The sequence below is a fragment of the Pieris brassicae genome, chromosome 3 (genome assembly GCF_905147105.1).
Source record: "Pieris brassicae chromosome 3, ilPieBrab1.1, whole genome shotgun sequence".
Taxonomy (NCBI): domain Eukaryota; kingdom Metazoa; phylum Arthropoda; class Insecta; order Lepidoptera; family Pieridae; genus Pieris; species Pieris brassicae.
Window position 1 is genome coordinate 19,725,620 of NC_059667.1, and position 25,428 is coordinate 19,751,047.

General features: G+C 31.7%; 2 protein-coding genes across 7 annotated transcripts; one reads left to right on the plus strand and one right to left on the minus strand.

Annotated features, from left to right (window-relative positions):
- The first annotated feature begins 1,088 nt into the window (after positions 1-1,088).
- LOC123706991 (protein SYS1 homolog) lies at positions 1,089-2,611 on the plus strand. Its single transcript, XM_045656708.1, has 3 exons — positions 1,089-1,560; positions 1,681-1,802; positions 2,054-2,611. Exons 1-3 carry the CDS (start codon positions 1,372-1,374, stop codon positions 2,241-2,243), a joined length of 501 nt encoding a protein of 166 aa, XP_045512664.1. The 5' UTR covers positions 1,089-1,371; the 3' UTR covers positions 2,244-2,611.
- A 351-nt stretch (positions 2,612-2,962) lies between these two features.
- On the minus strand, positions 2,963-25,405 carry LOC123706910 (snake venom 5'-nucleotidase). Of its 6 annotated transcripts, XM_045656528.1 has the most exons (17): positions 25,250-25,405; positions 24,203-24,345; positions 22,090-22,210; positions 19,646-19,753; positions 18,481-18,567; positions 17,367-17,533; positions 16,004-16,102; positions 15,006-15,128; positions 14,521-14,686; positions 13,187-13,365; positions 12,269-12,424; positions 11,666-11,845; positions 9,984-10,108; positions 9,510-9,608; positions 8,664-8,760; positions 7,700-7,788; positions 2,963-6,742 (listed from the first exon to the last, which is right to left on the minus strand). In XM_045656528.1, exons 2-16 carry the CDS (start codon positions 24,326-24,328, stop codon positions 7,705-7,707), a joined length of 1,917 nt encoding a protein of 638 aa, XP_045512484.1. In that variant the 5' UTR covers positions 24,329-24,345; positions 25,250-25,405; the 3' UTR covers positions 2,963-6,742; positions 7,700-7,704. The 6 variants fall into 6 exon arrangements, with proteins under 6 accessions (XP_045512484.1, XP_045512482.1, XP_045512483.1 ...); XM_045656526.1 differs by having other exon boundaries at positions 2,963-7,788; XM_045656527.1 differs by lacking the exon at positions 25,250-25,405 and adding an exon at positions 24,837-25,158 and having other exon boundaries at positions 2,963-7,788.
- Between the last annotated feature and the right edge of the window lie 23 nt (positions 25,406-25,428).

The following is a 25,428-nucleotide window of genomic DNA, read 5'->3' on the forward strand; positions in this document are numbered from 1 at the left end:
AATAGTTCATACATTTGTACTTACTTTGAACTATGACCAAACGAAAAAACTGCTAGATGTATCAAAATAATTTTCACATATGTTCTCAGGCGTGTGCCTGACATCCATACACACCCTTCTAACACTCACTCACACACGCGTACATACCCTCTTCCACTACCACACTCACATACACACATACTCACATACACACACACTCACACACACTCACACACACACACTCACATACACACACCCAGACATACACTCATACAACTTTATTTCAACTAACTCCTAACTAGTGGACTGCTTTGTATTGTTTTACTTTCCTTATTAAAACGTTAAATTTGTTTGCCTACCCATATATGTATCTACTTTTTGTTAACACTCAATATGAATTTGCTGTGAATGGAAGCCTGGTTAACCATATCACAGGTTCTTAACTAGTTTGGAAACCAGTCTCCCAATACCTTCTCAACTGTAATCTTATTTATTGTTGTAAGTGTTATATGGGAGAAAAAAAATATATTGTTTAATTTCGAGCGATATCTACCAATATTATAATGCAATTATTTTGTTTTATGTTTCGATATATATTAAATAAATCGAAATATAATGATTAATCGGTTTATTAATTAATGATCAAATATTACGAGTATACTTACAGCTATAATCTAAAATTAAGTACGCTTTTTTTGCAATAACTGGATTTTTTTAAATTTTTCGTATGGTCTAAAGGGTAATAACAGTTTTTATTAATTATATACATAATTACCTTTTTAAATTAGGGCATAAACTTATACTTTTACTTACTATAGTCGTTAGTTACAGGAAATTTGACACGCAATCATTGAACCTCAGCATTTCTATTTTGACGATATTCTACAAAATATTGCCAATTGACATTAGTTAACATAGCTTTTACACATTTAAAGAAAACACTTTTTTTACCGGATTGAAGCTATATTATTATATTATAAAATAATTATAAGTTTATACTAATACATAGCTTCAATCCGGTAAAAAAGTGTTTTCTTTAAATGTCAATTGTCATTAACCATTATAGTGTCAAACATCAAATTTTCAAAATTCAATGTTTGAGTTGACGCTTTGACAAACGACGAGGTGACGAAAGTTAAAAACGAAATTGTACAATTTTGTAAACATAGCTCCATATGTGTTATTTAATCAGAATTAGATCGTCTTATACTATCATACAACTATCTTAAAACTAAGTATATCTAATTGACACGGTGAAACGATAGTGCATAGCAGTTTCGATTATACTTCTGAAAAAAATTCGCGGATTCTTTATTAGATTCAAAAAAATTTCTGATTCGTCGTTGTTAAGACATTATTTGAAGTATTTGTAATGGTCACGATCGATTATTCATGTCGAAAATGTCGAAAATAAAGAAATTGACGGGGTCATTTCGATACACACAATGGGACCCATGCCTTATAATATCCCAGATTTTAGCAACGCAGTTCATGCTCTACGTTTCCCTTAGTCTTCTGGTCGCGATTATGCAGGACCTAACCGGATCTACGAGGACTTTGGATCACATTTTTGAATATCATGTGAGTTTTATAAAAGTTTTAAACATCAAGGACTTAGGAAGAAGTACAAGATGTCTTTGGTTTTTGTTTAAGTGCTATGAAATGTTTTGATCACTTGCATTTTTTCTTTCTGTTTTTCAGGAAATTCATGTTAAAGATAATGAAGGGAGATCCATGATATTAGCATTTGTACTGAATGCCATTGCTGGTGCATATTTATTATGGTTGCTGGTAGGACGAACAAAGCTGTGCTTGGATTTCAGGTAATACTCATGTTCAATATTATTATGTTTTTACTTTTAATCTTAATTTATGCAATTAAATAAATGAAAATATTTATAAATGTCCAAATATAGCATTAAAATAAGTGTTTTGGACAGATGAGTTTTTATTAGCATGAAAAAATATTTTACCCTGTTTATAAGTTAATTATGTTATATAATTGTTTTGTTCCTAATAAAAATGTTATAAAATTATATGAATAATTTTAACATAATATTTTTTTGCATTACAGTTGCACATATTATGGAATCCACCTTATTGTGTGTTGGTTCTACAATGGATTATTCCCTACGACTTTCTCATGGTGGGCGTTGAACATTTCTTGTGCTGCAATCATGTGTGTAGCAGGTGAGTTTCTCTGCCTCAGGACAGAGTTACAAGCCATACCACTCAGTAACATTGGAGCTAAAGTTGATTTATGAGATAAGAATGTCATGTTAATTAATGTAAACCAAATTTGACTCAATTTCAATTTTTTTTGTTACTTAGTCATAGATGATTAGAGGTGAATTGAATCTGAACTGTGTTATGACATAGTATGTATCAATTATATAATATCCTTTTCTGTTGGTCAGTTTCCACAGATTGCTTTTAGTTTTTACCACAGAATAATTTATGCCAATTTATATTGTATAGAACAAATTTTTAAAAAGCTTTCAATAACTGAATTAAGAGTAATACATACCTAGATATTAGGATATTAACTGTTAAAATTTATTTTTATAAGTGTACAGTAATTCTCTAGTAATATTGCCTAATTTATGTTGTAAATAAAACAATTGACTATGAATGTGTTTTTATACAGAGTAAGGTAATGGCTTAATTTGAGAATTTACTCATTGAATTTGTAAATGTATCATATTATATATATGATTTGTTTTCAATAATCATTAAAACATTTAAAATATGCAGTAATTTATAGTTGTACCAGCAAACTGCAAGTAGAAACATGTCTACACCCCACATAGGTCTTTGAGATTTTGATCTTTTCCTTAAAGACTGATTAGTGATAAGACTCAGAACAGGTAAAGAGTGAATTAATATATTTGGTTAAAGGTTATCTGCTATAGAAATAAAAAAAACATCTTTTCAAAATCAATTTATTTTTGTAGTAAAAACAAGTTAACATTTTAAATAAACATGAAATATCACAACATTGTTAAATTATCACAAATACTAAATTAATGGAAGTAAATAATGTACAATAATAATTCTAGTTTCCAGCTGTGATTAATATTGATCTTTGGTTGTATAAAAGTGCAATCTTTTTAATAATAAGTGATTAACTACTGTCTCATGACATAACTGGGCCAGTGTGGATATACTTCTAGTAGGTAAACAATTTTGGCCTGTCTGGACAGTATAGATAAACTGGCTAAATTATTTGCCGGACACATCAAAATAACATAAAATACTACTGTAAGTATATTACTTGGTTAAGTGTAGTGTTTAAAGATCATTTTATATTACATAAAATAATCTGGTAACAATGTTACAAATTAAAACCAATAGTATGTTAGTGAGAGACGAAACTAGGTATATTTGTCTCTTTCTCCTAGTAGAACTTTGAGGCTTTAATTGTTTTATATGTGGTTAAGTATTAGTATACTGGGTTAAGTTTTTTTATGTATATAATGATTTTAATACTTTAATACTCTCTATTTTGTTAAGGTAAATAAACAAAGGTAGTAATTACATGCATATAATATTTGTCTATATAAATGTTATGGTGCACTTGCGTCTTTTGTGGGGCTTATCACTTTAAACAACAACAACATACCGGTTATATTGACCAAAATCAAATATCCCGGCTGAATTCTTAATAGAAAGACCGGTCGGTCTAATGACCGCGTTATAAAAAACACCGCTTTTTATGACATCGCTTATTCCAACATCTCTTTAAGCGACTACATTTAACTAATATTTTCGGAGAATTATATGTGTTAGAAAGTCCAGCCGTATTGTAAACATTTGAATAGGTGAGGGCAGTCCCTCTCCTTTCCACATCTAGGACACTAGTCATTAAGATCGCAAAATTAAACAAAAACGACTCGGGTTTAAGGTATATTGTATTTCTCAGAAACAAAGTACCTACGTGTATGGAGTATAATCGACGCCCAAATCCCGTCGTTCCCAAACAACGAAGATTGAGGAGGCTTTGCTAAAGTGGTCTAAATATTAAAGGACAAATAATGTGGCAATAAATGGACAAATTCCTAAACAAAAAGCAAATAATTTTGCTCAGTGTTTTGGTGAAGATTTCGTTTGATTTATCGAAGAGTTTGATTTATCGTTCCTAGATACGGTATAGGCAGCGGGAAACTCAGTGGTACAGCTGCCAGTGTTGATGGCAGAAATGTTTCACCAAAATCTATTGCGAACTGCTTTAGACATGCAGGTCTCAAACACCTCTTGACAATCTCCTTAGATGCTCTCACTGATGTTGAAGAAGACGATGTTTGGCTCAATTAACTCACAAAAGAGTTATTACTCTATTGCAATTTGTGCACCAGCTACGGAAGAAGATATTGTAAAAGGAGTTCAAGAGGAGAATGACAAACAGAAAGAGACTAGAACAATTTACAGTGCCAACTTTGAATGATGGTTTCAATGCTGTCAATTTGCATATTTATTAAAATGTTCTTTTTAATAAACATGCAAGGAAATTATGACAATACTTTAGTTAAAATTCAGCGTGAACTACAAATGGCGTTACTACAGAAGTGTTTTTAACAAACAGTTTTGTTAATGAAGAAAATTATATGTACGTTATGTCTTTTTATTATAATTTTAATATAAAATTTAGATTTATTTCATACATGAGTATACTAATCACACATTCAATATAAGTATTAGGTACTTAATAACGACGCCATCAGCTTTTACAAGTATCGGTTTAACACCAAATATGACCTTTTATGTCGCTATAATTTTATCTATAGTAACTTAATACTGACTAAATATTTATAATCTGTATTTGATTAAAGGACTATTGCAGTAAGCATCAGGCACGCAGTAAAGAAGATAAATTAACTGATTTAAATGTCTTCTACAAATATCTATTTTGAATTGTTTCGAGTGCTACGGTTGACTCATCCTCACATATTAAAATTAAATTTAAATTATTTTAAATAATTAATACGTCCAAATATAATAATACATTTTTAATATATTTTAAAATGATATATTTGTGGCAGTATTCGTTAAATTATCTGTATTCAGATTCAGAAATTAGTTTAAATACACTAAATATAATATACCTTACCAACGCAAAAAGGCTTCCATACTAGCAATAATATTATAAAACTTTCATCATAATGAGGTACAGAGTAAAATTATCGTAAATTAAATTGTTTCTAGCGATTGAAATTCTATTTATTACAATTAAATCTATCAATTGCGGTAGTGCCGTATAGTTATAACTACGCTACTCGCTCAGATTAAAGAACAAAGATTACAATCACTTGAAAACTCAGATATGCATTTTCAGGTTGTGTTTAAAACCGGACAAAATTCATCTATATATAGATAACTGCAACTAACCAAATATATTTTAAAATTGAAATAAAATTGTTCATTATAGTATTCGTTTTTTACTGGTGACTTCTTACTTTGTTCTTAATATGAGCGAAAATTAATAACCTATTTTAAAATTTGTAATAAAAAGCTAGAAAATATAGATAACAGATCTTTTAAACAAATAAAGGCACTGTTCAGTGTATGGTTTGATAGTTGTGGGCGGAGCCGAGTGAATCTAGTTGCTACCTCTACAAGATCGACAATTTATAGCTAGAACCGGTACCTAATTTATACGAAGTTACAATACCGGCGAAGTGTTTTTATCATCATCCATCAAAATACCAGTATAGTTGTTTCACGTAGATGTAAATACAATAGTTTTGCTTTGACACCTCGAAACTATCGAATTTCCATAGAATTTGTATAGTATTCATATGTGTAGTATTCGACAGAGCATGTTTGTGTTTAGTTCCAAATATAGCGTTTAAGCTTTCCATACAAAAATGTTTCTCGAATCTAAAGAGTGGATCCTCGACCGACCTAACCACTTACTCGCCCGGAAACCCCAGTGGCTAAGGTCACGTTTCAGGATGTGACGTCATCGTAGTGATACGTATGCACAGATTGTAATATATAAAATTTTCGAATATTTTTTCTTAAAAGCTGATCATCTACAGCTTTTCGTGCCGGCTTCCTCATTATTAATAACGCTATTAATACTCCCATGTTAATTATTAAACACATAGAAAGAAAAATCCCTTAGTATATAGGAATTTACACGCACACGTCGGTTTGGTTGCGTTGCGTTAGTATATATTGCAATAATATTTTCATGGAAGCAACGTAAATACTTAAAAGATAAATAGCTGAACTGTTAGTGTAGGTACCGGCAAACATCTTGAACATTAAACAGGGGAGTAAACAAACAAACTTACACCAAGTTTACGCATCGTACACGATCGACACGTCACTCTGAACCCCCTCCCCCATACCTAAAAATTGCTTCTGCGCAGGCAAGGACATTTGTTCAAGATGTCTGCCGGTATCTATATGAATATTGAACCGCTGTCATATGCTTTGTATAAAAATGACTAGTATTACGACTGATATTTTGTTTAGTAACGCTTTTACATATTAATAAAAATATTTTCGAAACGTACTATACATATATAATTAGATTTTAGTGTTATCACTAAATACAATTTACGCAATTAAAAATCGTAAAGCCTTTTCTAAAACCATTGAGATTCTTATAAGATACTTCTTTGTCTTTTACGTATAATGGGTTCAATTTCTTTCGACGTTAAATAATGAATGTAACTTTTTTTTTTTAAACTTTAGATTAATATTTTTCTTAGACCGTTCAATTGTCGCTAAAATAATATCGTTGTATTTACACAACCTAAAACAATAATCACACCTAAGTATTATCTGCATTCCACAATGTCTTAGTCTTAATGTTTGGATTATTATTTATATGGAAAAGATAGAGCTGTGTATTTGACGTTCTTGATATATAAAATGTTTCCAAAACTCATAAATTTTGGATTTTTCGTAACTTTGTAACGCTTTGGAAAACATCTTCACATAAGGTGTACAATTTATATGGTAATAGAATAACAATTTATAATATAAAATGGTTCAGTACCGTTTATTAAGTTTGGTTTTTTATACTCGTTAAATTGTTTTTATTTTTTAAACATCCTTTACTCATTTCATTTATTTTACATAAATAACCCATATTTTTTGCCTTTTAAGGGGTTTCATGGAGTTCCAAATCAACAGAAGCTTCATTCGAAGTCAATTGTAACTAACAAATTTGATGATTCCAAAATAAGTGAACAAATGTTGCTTTAAATAAATATCTTTACGTTGTTAGTTATCTATGAAACCAGATTTCAGATAATTAGAGAGATAGTTCTTCTCTTCCGTTCTACGCCCTTGATTTGAGAATTGGCAGTAAATGTAAAATTAGAAGCATTTAATGTATTTTTCTTTTTTATTGACGTTCATAAGTGTACATTGTGTTACCTATATGAATAAACGAGATTTTGACTTTGAAAGCGTTACCATGGAAACGATTTCAATGTGTAACCATGGTAACATATTTGGTGCCCAAGTGTAAATTGTGCCTAAAATTTCTATTGGATTCCTGTAACTTGTCACATTTAACAGTTTTTCGTTATATCTGCACTAGTAACCTTTAGTGAGAAAAAACTTAAAAATTACTATTGACAGTGGCCAAACGATTTGTCACTATATTACCATATAAATAAGGTTTAAATTGTTAGTGGTTTCGGAATTGTTCCATGACAAAGGAAAAATGAGCATCAAAGACATTGCGTAATGTGAACCTTACATTGTTTAAGGTGAGCTTTCATCATCAACCTCTTTGATCACCGAGTCCGACTCCCATCTCGCCCGCTCAGCCAATAGTTCTTGTAATTTCTGAAATAATCATTACCTATTAATTATCATTCATAGTTCACATTTAATTGCTACAATTAATGTAAATTAAGATGATAGAGGCAAACTTTTAAAGACACCCTGTAGGTACACTTTGCACAGAGTTAATATCAGGTGCTTTCCACTTTACAAATAATTTATGATTATGTGGGTACCCACACATCTTTCTCTTTAGTTTTAGTTTTCTAAGTAGTTTTTTATTATTATTCAAATAAATGTCAACTCTTTGAATATTAACTTATTGTGCCATCGCTACATAAATCTATGTAAATATAAAGAATAATTTTACTGACATTTCTCTCCATGTTACTTATCTACTCCAAATAAACACGCTATTTATCACGTTTAATTTTTAACAATCATTTTAATAGGATATATCACTCCTCAAATACCTTGGCAAACAAAAAGATGGTCAAACATCGCGCTCGTTTTATGATGCGAGAGTCTTTAATTTACGGATTGAATTGCGGAGAACTGCTTGTAAATTATATTTCAGTAAAAAAACCGTTTACGACGAAATCATTTAGAAGAACCGGTTATTGATGAACCAATTGACCAAAATCAAAGTATTAGTCATTTTATAACAACGTCATCGGCTGTTACGACAATCGGGTTTTACGACCAAAAGTACTTAGTACCCTTCGATGTCGTTAAAACAGGTTTTGACTGTATGGCAAGATGAACTATGGCTTCATAATTATAAGTTATAAGTGTGTGTAAAAATTTTTAAGTTTATAATAATAAAACATAGCTTCAATGCGTTTAAAAAGTGTTTTCTTAAGAAATAAATTACCAAACTAATATAATTTCGTAATGATCCTATGTAATATTATTATATAATCATTTTAATTACTTACATCTGGCTTGTCTAGTACAATTATCCTATTCTCGACTTTTGGGGCAAGTTCACAAGCGTTTTGCTCCAAATCATCCAGCGACGCGCGACGCGTTAATCTGCAAATCATTTCTCTATATCAATACCTGTCGTGTATACTATTACAAATTTATAAAACCTAGAACAAGTTTTGCACGTATAATTATTAGCTATTTGTATTATGACAGCCGGCTTTTAAGTCTTACAATTCAGAGAAAATAATATTTAATTATAATTTTACAATCATTTGTATGATTAGGAATAAAACAATACATGAATTGCGACAGTGTTTCCGTAAATAACAGAATAGATGAAGACGCGTACGCACCCTTACGAACGCGCCCGTTCTCTATAAAGCGTTGTCTCTTTGTAGCACAAAGCTTTATTGTTGCAAATTAATATTTTTTAATCTAGATTTGACATAATTTTAATTAAGTCTTTAGTTTAGTAGTATACATCATACTTTTTAAGTCTTAAAAAATGTGGAATGTGCGTTTTAAATACTTAAATAAATTATATAAAATTCATATCGCCCCAAGGCAAAAACTATAATGATAGTGTCGAGTGACATAATTTATAGGTTTTAATAAATATTAAAACTGGTGCAAATAATATTTCCGAAGATTTTCACAAACAACACATAAATTCGAAAACGTATTTAATATCTTTTTTAGCGAAATTATATTCAATTTGATGGCAACACTGCAGAACAATTCCTAGAAGTCTGCGAGTACGAAAGCTCTCCGGGTCGTACTGTTATCTTTAGAACTGTTTGAAGAACAAAGTGATTTCGTTATGACTTCAAAACGCCTTTATATATTATTAATACCTATGGTGCGTGTGTGGTGACTCAGCGGCTGATGACGCTCTCCTCAACGGAGGTGGACCATCCAGCTCACTGTTGTCCAACATCTTCACAAGACTGTGTCTGGAACAATTTGGTTTAAAATCAGTTAATAGTAAACCTCTTTGTTTCGTCCAACATAAATGTTATTCTTAAAGAATAAATATTAATTATATATAATTTTAATTATATATAGTATAACCATTATAAAGCCTTGAGATTTGTTATTTATTTAGTTAAGGTGTACACAATACATACAACTTTAAAGGTAATTAAAAAATAGTTAAATTTAATTATTTTATGTCGTACCGGTTTTTAATCAACATAACAAATCTTGTAATAATTAACACTGAAAAGTATGTTTGTTTGTTTGGTTTAACTTACTTAACTCAAATCGGGACTAGTAATAAACTGAAAATGTATATTATAAAACAATATTGAAATAGTAATAATTCATACCGACGGCTCAGCGTAACGAGCGATTGTCGATGCTTAGACGGGCGAGAACGTCCCGTTCGTACGTTGATCGCAGCAAAGTGGTTTTGTATCGCCATACCTATTTCTGGGCACATGTCATCTGACACCTAAAATTTTGGAACATACACAATAAAATATTTAAATATAGTTAGTATATATATGCGAGAACAACACATTTAAAAGAAACTACGTTTTTATATATTATTTAGACATAGACATAACATTTATTATTAACAAAACACATACACAGAAACACATAAAATAACAATAAAAATAAATAAAACAGAATGAGAGATAGTATTGTCTTTTGTTAACATAGCTTTTACACATTGAAGGAAAACATTTTTTTACCGGATTGAATCTATATTATTATAAACTTATAAGGTATTTATTATAAAACTCCGGGGAAATAAATACAGATAATACAACTTTCTCTACAGCTGTGATACTTTTGACATTCGACACCTTTTGTCTTCAGTCACCGTGACCAGGCACGCTGTAAAGCATGCGAAACGTTGGAAAATTTTTAATTTAAAGTTATGTAAAATAATTATAAGTTTATAATAATACATAGCTTCAATGCGGTAAAAAGTGTTTTCTTTTAGAATGAGAGAAAACAATTTTTTTAAAGAAAAATGTTTAATTGTGTAATGCGTGTGTGCTGGCTCAGCATTATGCTGAGTTGTTCCACAGCGCTGGTCATTCTGCCAGAGACCACAGTAGCTAGTTTAGAGGCTTTATGACGAGGAATACTTAAAGAGGCTTTAAGCCTAAATATATATAGTAGTATTAAGACATAGACATAACATTTATTATTTAATTTCTCTAACTCTATGTTGAAGATTGTCACATCTAAATTATTGCCAGTATGAGAAAATTTGCATCGCAATAGTTAATGAAATCTCTGGTTAAGTGTACATTAATTGCTAACCTGTTATTTAAACCGTTTACTAACTAACTAAACTTACTCTAAAAGCTCTTAGAAATAGAAAAAAACAAATGCTGCCAGTAACAAAGGTACACTGCCACAGGGACCAGATTTTAAAATATTTTAAATTTGTTTTAATTTTATTCATTCATAATTACATAATTATTATTTGCAGGTTTAGAATATTGTAAATACTGTATATTAGTTTGTTTGTATACAAAGAGAAATGGGCAGGTCATATTGCTAGAGCGTTAGATAAAAGATGGAGACTGGAAATAACAAAATGGTTCAACTGGAATAAGATGTATACGAAGACAAAAAAAAAGATGGACAAATTACATTATAGAACTAGCGGTCAACAACTGTATGAATGTTGCTCAAGACAAAGAGAAATGGAATAATATGGAGGAGGCTTTTACCCTTAAAGGGGTCATACAAAAACTAGACCACTGAATGAAATCACTTAATTTTTTTTAAACAACTAATACTTATATTAAGGAATGTAAACTATGCACTTGTTGTATGGATCAATGAATAAAGGTTTAATAATAATAATACAAATGGATTTCGTAATATAAATATTCTTTAAATATATTTCTCCTACGGATACTAAAAAAGAAATTTTTCAATATATGTATGGCCAACATTAGTAAGTCTCAATTCGAATTTTTGTATCGATAGTCCAGAAACAGAGCTTTATTGATGACTTTAAGCTTTAATTAAAATCAAAACTCACCAATACCGGACACTGAGGTAGCATTGTAAACCCGTCGTTACCCGAATGTAAATACTGTTTAATCGCAAGTCTATACTTCTGATCCCTTTGTAGGTATTCATCGCCGATTTTGACCACTTCTTCCGCGACCCTCTCACCTGCAGGCTTCGATGGATTGAAGGCAAATGAAACTCCCGCAACCTGATATAAAAATGATAATGCTAACGACGCTGTAACAATTCCAGTATGCTCCACCACATATTCATATTCCACATGCTTTTATTTTAATTAATTGCGTACAGTTTTAAATGAGAGGTTTGCGATGCGTATTACGTCACGCAATTTTTGGAGTTTCTTGCCCCCCCCCCCCACATGAAACGCGCCGTAACGTTTCTGTATCCAATAGTAAAACCTTTCGTGACCACCCCCAGTGACTCTTTATACCTAAAACTTACCATTATGTGGTGTAAAGTACTGGAAAGTGGAAAATAATATTAACAATAACGCGTTATTCAATCCCCGCCCCGCATTGTAACGTTTTACAAAAGGACCCCCCCCCCCCTAAAATTCGTTACGTAATACTTCCATAGACAGCCACAAAAAATTTAAGGGGTCATTATATACCTGAGGGAACCGTCCTTCCAGACTAGGATACTTGCTGACAGAGTTTTCCAGCACTTTCAGAACCGTTTCACCAGTGGCTTCCACAACTACCAGAGGCTCTCGCATGGGAATTATAGTAGACAGGTCTCGGAGAGTAAAATCACCTGCTGGGTGGACCTGGAAATGGGGAATTAATTTCAGAACTAAAAATCAACAGTTTGTACAATGTGATTGAGACAATACAATCTAATTAGCTAAGCCATTTCTGCTACTAAGAATAATGTAGCAAATATAATTTTAGTTCTGACATTAAGAACATAATTTTCTAACTTACTAAATATCTATTAAAAGAACAATACAAGAGTGTCAACGACAATTTTGCAAGTAAACCATAGAGAAAAGGAAGCGTCAAAAACATTTGTGACCGAACAAACTGTATAACATGTACTTACATTGCTCAATATTCGCACCGTCCAGGCACGACCTGAAGCAATAAATACAGATGACTGTAGACCATAACGGCCTACAGGACATTTTAATAAAGCACAGGCCGTGCCTGGAACGGTTCAACGATAAAAATATTAAATATAATTGCGGAAGGAATTGCATTCTGGCTCGCCCATGAATAATGTAAACAAAAAAATATTACCGATGTATACAGGGCGTATCTCACAAGACGCGTAACACACAATCCGGATAATGTATTTTAATTAATATGTTGTACTTTTTTTTAATTTAATAGGTTAAATAAAAAAAAATATATAAAAAAACACGACTGGCCTGACATTAAATAAATTGATTAATTTTTTTTAATGGCTCTGTTTACACATATTTTTTTACACCTACTTTAAATAAAAAAAACTTAAAGGAGCACTAGGAGCAGAAATAATTTCCAAACATTCACAAAAAGATTTAGACATTGTCTTTAAAGCGTCATACCTGGTCAGATCGGAAAGTCCCAGAATTGAGTAAGAGCAGGTCAGCTCCCGTCGCTGCCAGTAATACATCACACACCCAGTTGCCAAGATTGCACTCCTGACGACGAATGCATGAGAACCGACCTTCCAAAGGCACATAGAACTTGCCCAGTACTTCATCCATTTTGCCGTCAATCATCGCTAAAAATACGTTTTAATATATAATGAAGAAATTTCATTGAAAAATAGAGTAATAACAAGAGAATATTTACTATTTTTGAGATAAAAATAATATGGTACTCTGCGAATCAATACCTCAGAAAGACATTTCAATGATATTTCTCTATTTAGGTAGAATTATAACACAAACGTTCAATAGGAGTTGAAAACAGGGTTTTCATGATTCCTTGGACATTTTAATAGCGCATATAGAAAGATCAAAGGTGTGTTGGAAAAGTGTTTGCACGTACGGTGGACGAATGCTCAAGCCAGAGCCCAAATTGATAATCAGCTCCTTTAGAACTGAAAGCGTGTGTCCCATAATTAAACAACAAGCCGAAAGTTATAGGCAAGTCAAAGTCAAATCATTTATTTCAATTAGGTATATTTAAAAGTCATAATTACTAGTTGAAAATATTAATTTTTTTTACTAATTGCCACTTTTAAAAGGTAGTTTCATGTGAAGAAGATTGCGCAAGAAACTCCATACTCATATACAATAGTTTTTACAATTTTGTATACGTGGATTTGAAAAATTATATGTTAAGACCATGTATCTAGAATAAAAAAAAAACTAATATACTAAAATAAATATCAAAATCGAATGGAATTCAAGTGATGGACAACTAGTGGTTAATTTTAGAAAATTTATAAAAAAGATCTAAAGAAAACACTTTTTCAACGGATTGAAGTTATGTAAATACATATAATAATACAACTTTTAAATAATTTTTTTCCGATGTTCCGCGTGCTTTACAGTGTGCGTGATCACGATGACCACAAATAATTATAAGTTTATAATAATACATAACTTCAATCCGTTGAAAAAGTGTTTTTTTTAATGTGTAAAAGTTATTGTAATAAAAGACAAAAAATATCTAGGTCACGTAATTTCAAACAATTGCCATTCAAGTAACTTAATTTTATACATCCTGTAACGACCGTGTTGAAAAAAATACGTACTTTGCAGTGCTAAAAAGGAGGTTTAGTCCGAATGCCAAAGTGGTATATTGGAATTGAGGTATTTGTTATGAGTACAAACAATAAAAACTTTTTATACAATATCTATGGCTAAACTACCTAACTTCGGCTTGACGCTGATTTATAGCCTGTATAGTTGGAAAATATTAAAATTACCTGAATATTGCTCAACCTTGGACTTCAAAACCGGGTCCTCTTCAAAGGAACTGGTGACACCAACTTCTGAAATATCAACGCGTGCGCAGTCTTCGGCAAAGTTTATATTAATCTTACTAAACTGACGGAAGTCTGTGCCGCTCTTCACTATGTATTTGTTGTTTATCTGGAATTTTTGAAATATGAAAACGTATACTGAAATATAAATAGCCAAGTATATCGAGCAGTAGATAAACATACAATCAAGACATGTGATTTTATTGTACTCAGTAATAACCTCTTTTTTCTAAAGTTGGTAATATAAAACCGTTTCATAAGCTGAGGCTTGAAACAAAATAAATTGTCGACAGGCTTGACCCATCACACCAAACGGATTTGCATAGGAACGATCACGCTTTCGCTTTGTCACGTGACCATTTCCATACAAATTCGACAGGCGTGACCCACTGTTTTATGCCCCAAGCCCCTGGTCTGTCAAATATTACCTCTAGAACTTCGTAGACATGATCGTGTCCTCCCAATATGAGATCTATTTTATTGTCGCCTTCTGCAAGTTTTATATCATTTGGGAATCTCATATGCGTTAGTGCTATTACGTATTCACAGCCCTGAAAAAAAATCGTATTTTTTTACTACAAAAAAAAAATCGTCTAAACAAATTACTAGCTATGCTGTGTCCTCTTCTATCGCATGGGATGGTTGGTTGGGACCTCTCAGTCACATATTCACTCGCAGCAATATTTCACTTTTCAAAATCCGACAGCCGGAATTCGGGACTGATTTTTCGCAGGCAACCCTATTCCATCGTGTTTATAATGAAATAATATTTATTTTCATTTAATTTTAATTCAATAATCAAACCGGTGAATTGTTTAAAAAAAAATTTAATTAATCATATCATGGACTGAAATTTGTTAGACAACCCATATGCAATATATTTATTGACATATTAAATGAAATATAAAATATGTTTCATCAAATAAACAACTCGGTGAAGTTCGTTTTATATCGGGATCTTAGACTATTACTCTCATTACATTACTTACGTTTCGTACGCAATTCGCACAATGGAGAATTTATTTACGGACGTGGTTTGAAGAAATTAAATTTAGTGACATTTATCTTACAAATATTTTTTTTTAATTTTCAGAAAGAGATTTTTTTCTTCTAATTTAGCATATCGATCGTACCTATCCCGGTATGGATATGCACCTCTACCTCTACGTTCTTACACACAACACTACACCTCTCCATAAGACCTGTAAGTGCGAGCGAGACAGACAGATAAATATGATTTATGACCCACAGTTCCTACTGCGTCTAATATGTGTGTTACTAATATTATAATTTAATTATTGTATAAGTAAGTGTAGATAAATAATATTTTATATTGTTATAAGATTTATTATAGAAATTATAACCACTAGTAAAACTCCATATGCGACAGATCTAGACAAGACTTTTAAAATTAAAATAAACAAACCTCTTCCTTGAGCTGTGAAGCCAGCTTGGAACCTGCTTGTAAGAAGTCAATAAAGGTCACCTCTTCTGGATTTATAGTTGCTAACGTCTCCAGCCATTCCTGAAACAATTTATTAGCATGACAACTTTTCTGACTCCGCCTCAGGGCTTTTTCTTTTGGAATTAGTGCAGAATAGCAGTTGCAAACTAGCGTCTTTTTTGTAGGCCACAGGTCATTTTGAATGCTTAAAGTTAGTCGCTGACAATATGGGAGAAGCCACTTCCAAAAGCTTCCTTTGAGCTTTTAATAGGCATGTGTCAGCCTGCTGTGCCTGACACACGATTTTTGTTTTTATAATACGGTATACAAATAGTTGTTTCGCTATTGCTATAAAACTATTTAATGACCTTCCTACAAGTTATAGACCACTGTCATGTAATTCTTTCAAGGGGAAGGTGAAATTTTTTTAAAGGCAAAGTGCCTTTATAGCCTAGGAGAGTATTTTGACCATAGATTTGACACCAATTGTAAATAACTTAACTTTGACATTATTTTATGTTCTTAGTATAAGACATTGTTAAAATTGATATGACGTGTGCATGCCTATTTATATATATATATATATATATATATATATATATATATATATATATAATCCATATGTGGATTTGTGCGGATATTTTTAGTTGATCGATCTAACCACTGTACTATCTTGGCTAATAAACGATTATTATTATATAAAAAAATATGCATTGGAATTTTGATTACATTACAGACTCACAATTAATGGAAGCCACTTCCAAAAGCTTCCTTAAAGCTTTTAATAGGTATGTGTCAGCCTGATGTGCCTGACACTCGATTTTGAATTGCACATTTATACGTGTCTAATGCATATTTATAACTTAATAACTACTTATGGCATACGGATAAAGTATGTAAATAAAACATGTTTCAAAATCAAAACCTAACAAAACTATGACTTTAGGGCGTGTCTTATATAGCTGCATGCTTCGTTTTATACATAATAATTTTATTCAATGGTTCAAAGGCAGGCTCTATTTTAATATTAGACTTATTATGTAATGTTTAATAACAAATTAATTTTGAAATACTTAATTATATATAATAACAGTTTTATAACACCATCGTAACGAAGACGTACTAACTTTACTAACTTTAATTTACGTAATAAAGGTCGTATATAAATAAAATTCTTAATTTGTGGCATATTCAATGTAATAAAAAAAAAAAAATTCGTGCACAGCCATGGATCGAACCTTCGAACTCAGAGTCTAGCAGCTACTATACTTTATGAATAATTGAGGTTAACATTATTGTATTATTTTGCCTTTTTTATTCTTGCAACACCGACGTTATCACGTACCTGTTCGACCAATCCGATAAGTCCAATCTTATGTCCATTACATATGAGTGCGTGTGTTATTTTGCCGTCACCCAGCGGCCTTCCCGTCTCGTTGTCAATGACATTTGACATCAACCACGGAAAATTGCATTTAGCCACTAAGCCGGATAATACGTCAAGACCAAAATCTATAAATACAATTTACATATATAATAATCTATCTATACAAACATTATAAAGAGGTGTATGGGTGTGTATAGAGTTAATTTCTGATTATTAAAAAAATACTAATAGAAATTCCGATATATGTGTCAAAGGTCTATTATATATTTGTTATAGACATAGTTGGATTAAAATATATGTAAAGATTTGTTTAATGGCGCAAAAAGAACTTTATACTGAGTTAGTTATAAGACGTAAATCTTTCTCAATAAATTTAAAAAAAATAATCCGAAATGGCTTTGTGATAGTCCTATTATTTACGGGTTTTTACGAACGCTGCTTTAACGATAAGAGATATATTGAGTACTAAAGACAGTCGTGTAAGTATATAATTTATATACCCTTTTCCGGCCCAAGGGCGGGTTGCTAAATACAAATATTCTTGTAGAACGTGGGGCAACAAGAAAGCCCCACAAGTATGTAGCTAATATCAAATGGATCTACTACCTACATCTAAGTCAGCCAATACATTTAATTATTTATACTTTGTTACCATAACATACATAATTATACAAACAAAAAGTAAGGTACAAAAGTTATTAGGCACCAGGCGGCCTTAACGCTAACAAGGCATTTCTTCCAGGCAACCCTAACATGGAAGACTAAATAAAAAGTGCACAATTAAATAACAAAAGAAAACTCAAAATAACACGCAACTAACTAAAATTTAATAAAATAAAATCCAAAGAAAAAATATAAATAATAATATGTATAAACAGACATGCAAAAGCTCTGCTTAAGCTTAAGTAACTCACAATTAATATATATAAGTAGTAGCTAATTACGAGGCGAGGCAGAAGAAAAATGATTAAAAAGATTTTGAAACAATTTACAGACTAAGCTCGTCTGATGTGAATTGGTAAGGAATTCCAAAGTAGGACACCGTTTTTGAGATTGTACATAAAAAAATTACCAAAGTCGTGGTTGCCAAAAACTGCACAATGTGTACCAACTTCATTCAACACGGGCACCATCTGTTCTCCCTTCGTGAATGTGCTCACTGAAAACAATTTTCTTATAAATAAATAGAGAAGTCAGGAGAAATGATTGTCATTTCTTCTGACTTCTCTATGTTCGACTGTGGAACATTAGATTTCGGATATACCAGATAAGGCCAAAAAATCTCCAATAGCAAATAATCTAAGTCACGAGGTCAGCTTTACTATGTAGAAAAGGGGACAGAGAAGCAAATGGGATAGAGGTTCATCTAAACAGATTCTGGCGATGTGGGAACGTATATACAAGAAGTTGGGATACGTCGTTTAGAGTCCTGACCTCAAGGTCTCGAGCTGGACAGCCACTGCCAGATATGCTCAATTAGATTGATCCAATGAGCATGTCTGGCATGTTTTAAAGTGAGGAGTAAGATATAAAGCATCAGAAATGAAAAAGAGTAATTTCAGAAGAGCGGGACTGTAGTCCTCTCGTCACAATCGCTTTTAAGTTATTACATTTTTAACTTTATTTAATTAAAAAAAAATATCTTGTTGTCTATTGCCAAAAATTATTGTTTAGCCGTGTACATCATTTGTAAATAAGTCATCAAAAATTAATTAAAAAGTCAGAATTCATTCACTTCATGCCTATTAATTTACACAGTTATAAGTATACAGACTAAGTCATACAATAAAAAAAATCAATGGCGCTACAACCTTTTTGCACACGATGTTTTTCTTTACCGTTCGAGCGAATGTTCAATGCGCACATGAAAAGAAAATCCATGGGTGCACAGCCGGGGATCGAACCTACGACCTCAGGGATGAGAGTCGCACGCTGAAACCATTAGGCTAACACTGCTCGTCATACTTCATATTTCATTTAATTAACTGACATCGACCTTAGATCTTCAAATGCCTTAGATGCCGTGTTTTACAAAAAAGTTTATATATTTGTTCTAATAATGTAGATGTTAAAAAATAAATTTATTTATATAAACATTGTTTGCTTGGTTGAGTGACTAACTCGATGATTGGAATTGAGAAATTGCTTTTGTGTTGCGCAGTTATCGAGAAAAATACGACCGCGTAAACGGGAGAGGAACTTACACCCCCAGTAATATTAAAAACTTAAACACTCACACATGCTAGGCGAAAAGACGTCCCCGCTGAACAAGACTAAAGGATTGAGATGCTGCAATGACTTTACAGCCGTACTGAACCTCAGGGCACCTCCCACTGGCTCTGTATCTGAAATGTCACAAATAATTATTAGAAAATAACCATGTTTGATGCTTTTGTAAACTATTTTGGGATGGGATATGGGAGAAAATGGGTTCAACCGTAACCCTATGTAACGATGTATGTATTAAGAAAACTCATAATATTAACCAGGATATGAAGTATATTGGTCACATTATAGGGTTAATTAAGTGGACTAATTTGTGCTTATTCAATGTTTTACGTCCACGTTGTCATATAACATAATCTTTTAATATTTCAAAAGGTCTGACACATTGCGTAAGCTTTATGAAACAAGATGTGTTCTGTATTTTTTATGTACTAGGAGTCAAACGGGCAGAAGGCTCGAAAGTGCGTTGCCGGCCTTTCAAGAATTGGTACGCTCTCTTCTTGAAGTTGTTCTGTGATTAACCCGAAACGATTACTCCATTGGCTATCAAACCCGAGTTTTAGTCATTACTGTACGAAGTCATTGAAATTACAAAGTATGCGAAAAAGTTGCCCGACTACGTCCAAATGTTATGATTACGGACCATGGCATTTTAATCGAGTAAAGAATATTTTGACATGTATGATTAATCTCTTCAAAGTTAATTAGAATGAATCACCATCAATATTTTTTCCTGAAGTGATCAATTGCACGGCACACTTATCTAAACCAAACTATTGTAAGGTTTCGAGGCTATTTTTATTCAGATAACAGATAGACGACCTTCATCTACCTATTTATTGCCAAAGAATAGCATAATCTCCTGTGAACAAACATGTATTCCGCGCACATACAATGGTTGGGGGCTAGAACACCGGTAAAAATAATAACAAATTACACGATATCTGACTTACTCCTAAAAGAGTACCGAGAGTTTTGAATTAAAACTTCTTTATCGGCGTTGTAAAAAAAATTTACCGTCACATTTTTCGGTTACGCGTCACAACGGAACAACCGTTACGCGACGTCTTTTTCTTGTATAACAAAAATATATAATAACGATAACAATGATAATAATTCTATTACAATTAATGAAATTCTGTAATAATGTAAAATGAAATAATTGTATTATTTGTATTCATTTCTATGATAATAAAAGCCTTTTGTTAAACTTTCTTTAACCAATTTCTATAAAGTTACATATAGTAGATCATTTTCGAAAAATAAGGTCATAAATAAGTTTCACTTATTACGTGTGCACACGCGCACGCACACATTGTTTACGCCGGATTTTTCTTTCGGCCTACACCCTTTGTTTTCTTTACCGATGAGTAGGGGTTTCTACTATTCAAATTTAATGACGTGGAATAAGTGATACCTGTATCTTATCATCCATAATAAACATATTTTTTGTTTTTACTCCCTCATTGCTTTAGAGTGTACTTAACCCAGAACTTCCAATGGAACGAGGCAGACAGACGCCTGGTAATGTTTTCTTTATAGGCAAGTAGGTGTATTGTGCCTGAAACGTCTATTTTGGGTCTAACTCTTGTGGTAAGATTCCGAAAAGAGAATTATCGCCAAGAACTTTACGGCCGTATTTCAAAAATGTATTGTATTTTGACATACGGGAGTCATAATTCGCGCTAAGTGTTGATTATGAATCTCAACCTAAGATTCAGAGCCGCGACTCAGTGCTAAGCCTCGAATACCAAATCTAATACGTTTATCACACACGGAAGTTCGTCTTAGCGTTATGTTTCGACTCGGAATGTAGGTACTACAAGATACGGCCATTTTGAAGATCAAATCTTAATATGAAGAAAATAACATGCATTGGCGTTCGAAACGCACGACATTAAGGTAGTGAAGCCCACACCTAACCCACTTATATTACTTGTATTCAGTCCATGCGTTGGATTGTCTGTCTCTCAAAATATGGCGACGGGGCCGATGGCTTGCCATACGTCATGCTCGTGAGCTGGTGCTACTTGTGGTGACTGGTCGGACTTGAATTAGTATATGCAGTGCTGTTAGTTGTTCTATGTATTTTCGTGTTCTTCCACGAGAATGTAAATGCGTTCTCCTATTCTCCACCATGCCTACTGCTGATAGAAGACAACATCTTTGTTTTTAATCTTTTTTATTATAAATTAACTATTAATTACTTAAGATGTCGTGTCGAACATGGTGTAAAGAGCTGCAAAGGAACTTGGCGATTAAAGAGTGGCGGAGAGTTTATTGCCATCCGTTCTACACTCTTGATTTAAAAACTGGCAGTAAATGTAAAATTAGAAGCATTTAATATGTATTTCTTTATTGACGTTCATAAGTATATATTGTGTTACATAAATGAATAAATATTTCGAATTTGAATAATTTTAATATTGCTGTTTTCAAACTGTAATATACTTACTAGTAACCTGCTCGATATTGTAGACATCGTTGAAGTGTATGATGACCACGTCATCCCCCATCCCTCGGCCAGAGAGCTGATTCACTGCCCGTCTGCCCACTTGACGCACCTCCAAAGATGCCTGTTAACGGCGTAATGTACGCTTGAGAAAGTCCGGACTGTTTTAGTTTTTATTAACACCAAATACTTGTTTTTATTACTGTATTGTCTTTTTAATAAAAAGGAACAATCTTAAAGTTGGCGGTTTACAGCTTATTCGTGTGTGAGGTAAAGCAACTTCTATAGGATGCGTGCTCTGTTAAAAATAAATAAATGGGAAGTTACTACAAAAACGTGTAATATTTTTTAATAGAAAAAATCTAATAAACTTACAGATCAATCAAAAACAGATGATGGGCATTAAAAATTATAATTCAAACCTCCAACCAATTCAAACTTAAAATTAACAATGCGGTATAATATGGTGATTGCGTTGTATCACTGATAATTTTTTATAATCGTAAATTTTTATCCATTTTGTGTTACAATAATACGTTTAAAATTAGCTTCAAGTCTCATTAATATGTATAAGATAGATAAACGTAAAACATTTTAAGTAGTTAAGTATGAAATTGTGTATAATGTCTTTCCAAGGCGCCTAATGCCTATCTAACGCCATTAAAACTAACTTAGAAGTTAACTTAAAGTGTCATTTAAAAAAACACGGAAAGTTATTTTGTTTTTTACGATGTACATATTATTATACTCTTGATAAAATTTATTAAAATCAGTAGATGTAAACCCAGCAGAGAGACAACGACTTTTTTGGGACCGACATCAAAAATGCACCTCATAACATTTTTCTAATTAACTTTTCTAGGAACAGTTCAATTTCTTCCTAACATAAACCGAATTCATAACATTGGAACAATGTGATTTTTTTAATACTACGATTGGAAATTTCCAATAATATTTATTACTATGTATAAAATAATAAATTTATCTCTTTACAAAATCCCCCCCCCCATATATATTTTACTTGCCACTCACTATCCTCTATATGGATGAGAGTTGCCACACTATCCATTACAAATGACGGTCGACGGACAATAGGCGTATCGTCGCAAGGTCAATTCGATTTAGTTCACTGTCAAGGTAATTTTATTAGACCGAAATAGAAAAGGTACTTTCACAAAAGAAAATGGTTTGGCCCTATATACCATATAGTAATATATAAAAAAAATATTATCTGAAAATTAATTGCACTGCTAAACTAAATGACTGAAATACATCACAATGTTAACTTTATTTGACAGAGATGAATGAAAGAACATTGTTTAGTGATTTAGTGTTTATGAATAATGGAGTACACATGCAATCTTCGGGCATCACTTACAGAAGCAGTTCTAATTATTGACTTTACTGTACTACTTATATACATAATTATTATAAACCAAGAAATGAAGTGTTCTAAATGCAAGAACTTAGATCCTATATAAATGTACAATGAACTTACAAAAACATATCACAGAAATAATTTTTCATTTCAATTTATGCCCAAATATTTGATATATTTTTATAATAAAAATATTCTACTTGCCTATTATAACTGAACAAATACTTATTAATATTCATAATTTATTAGTGAAACATTTATCTTTAAATTATTTAAACAGAATTGTATAATTTCCAAGGCCATATGAATTTCGGTATTATGTATTTTCTTTAAAACAAAGAAATATATGCATTGGGTTCTGTAATACATAAACAGTAGTTAAATTTAGCAATCTTATAAGTCGGCCGATTTATATTTCAATGGTAAGCAACCACTTACCTTTACACATTATTTAAAAATAAGGAAAAAATTAGATTATATTCCCTTATTTTTTAAATAATTTATTATTCTATTAATTCTTATGCATCATGCATCATCCATCTTAATTTAAATAAATAAAATTTCACTGTAGTATGAAAAAGACTAGAATAAAGGTAAGATAAGGTAAGCAGACATGCAACAATCAAATTGAGTCTATTTGTACAAAAACTTACTTAACTAAGCCGGCTCATTATTTATTATTGTTGTTATGTTTGTTTTATGAAGTCCGGTTTAGTTAAGTTTTAGAAATTTTCGTGCCTGTTTAAGCCATCCAACAACCGAACGGACTCCATCTGTGACCTCTCCAGGTACATCAACGCTGGTAGACTCTATAAGTGAACTCCAACGTGACCGCAGAGCTGCTTGCGCCGCGAACGACGCCATATTTTGGATAAATCTCACTAGAACCATTTTTGTACCAATGTACTCTATAGTTTAGTTTTATGTCCACATTCGATTATCATTGCAGTGAACATTCTTAATGTTTAAAATTGTTGCAATTTTTTTTGATATTCATAAGAAATTAGTAACTTAACACATATTCTTAATAAGTTTAATTCATGTGTTAAAATACTTTTATTAGTATTTATAAATATTATTTTTGTGGCAACAATATCAAATAAAAAAAATAACTAAGTTCAAGGCTGCTCTTTCATGTTTTAAGGTCTTTGCATTTGTCGTAATAAGAGCTAGTTTCTTTTAGAAAGTGCTGTTATTATATATGTGAAATTATGATTTTTTCTAAATTTTTATTTTCATCTTACAGTTTTTTGAAATTCCAATAAATAATATTAGTAGTCTAATTTTATTTCTTTATTCAAGGTTATTTAGATTTTTTTTTTTGGATATCAATATCTAATATTTCTTTACATTATTATGTATTAACACACACATTATAGTTCATGGTGAACGAAAATTCAAGAGTAACTGGTTCATTATTCTTCAAACATCAAATTCCATTCCAATAGGTTTTTGATAAGTCACAAGGTCGAGTTTTTGGGGCACACTATTCCATCACAAGACACTAATTATTAGTTTATTACTTTTAGTTTATTACACATTGTATAACTTGCACATTCGTGAATTGAATGCTAATATATTTTTCGGGGTCGAACACAGATTAAGGCTATACTTTTGGCACAAAATCTTATTTATCAATACGTTTAAGAAAGTAGTACGTACATAAACGAAACAAATTTCGCACAGACTGACAGCTGATAATTCTGTTTATTTTTGTTAGCTTCAATTTCGCGTATACCATTATATATTTTGTTAAAGTAATGAATAAAAATAATTAAAACTTACCCAACAGGATGGTCAATGTTTTAGATTGTAGACTTTTTTGTGCTGTAGTTAACCAACTTTGTGTCAGGATTTACAAATCTTGTTTAATTTATTTATTTCAAATTTTGGGATTTATTTCAATTTTAAAGCACACCCTAAATCCACAAACGGATTGAACCAAAAGGCAACTGTCACTGCCA

What these genes read in the sequence shown, in the direction of transcription:
- LOC123706991 (XM_045656708.1), top strand. Translation starts at nt 1,372, where the DNA reads ATGTCGAAAATGTCGAAAATAAAGAAATTGACGGGGTCATTTCGATAC. An exon ending in ATCACATTTTTGAATATCAT is followed by an intron (nt 1,561 to 1,680) that starts GTGAGTTTTATA and finishes TCTGTTTTTCAG; the next exon opens with GAAATTCATGTTAAAGATAA. An exon ending in AAGCTGTGCTTGGATTTCAG is followed by an intron (nt 1,803 to 2,053) that starts GTAATACTCATG and finishes TTTGCATTACAG; the next exon opens with TTGCACATATTATGGAATCC.
- LOC123706910 (XM_045656528.1), bottom strand. Translation starts at nt 24,328, where the DNA reads ATGGCGTCGTTCGCGGCGCAAGCAGCTCTGCGGTCACGTTGGAGTTCA. An exon ending in TTGTTGGATGGCTTAAACAG is followed by an intron (nt 22,211 to 24,202) that starts GCACGAAAATTT and finishes CGCCGTTAACAG; the next exon opens with GCATCTTTGGAGGTGCGTCA. An exon ending in CTTCACAGCTCAAGGAAGAG is followed by an intron (nt 15,129 to 16,003) that starts GTTTGTTTATTT and finishes ATTTTTTTTCAG; the next exon opens with GGCTGTGAATACGTAATAGC.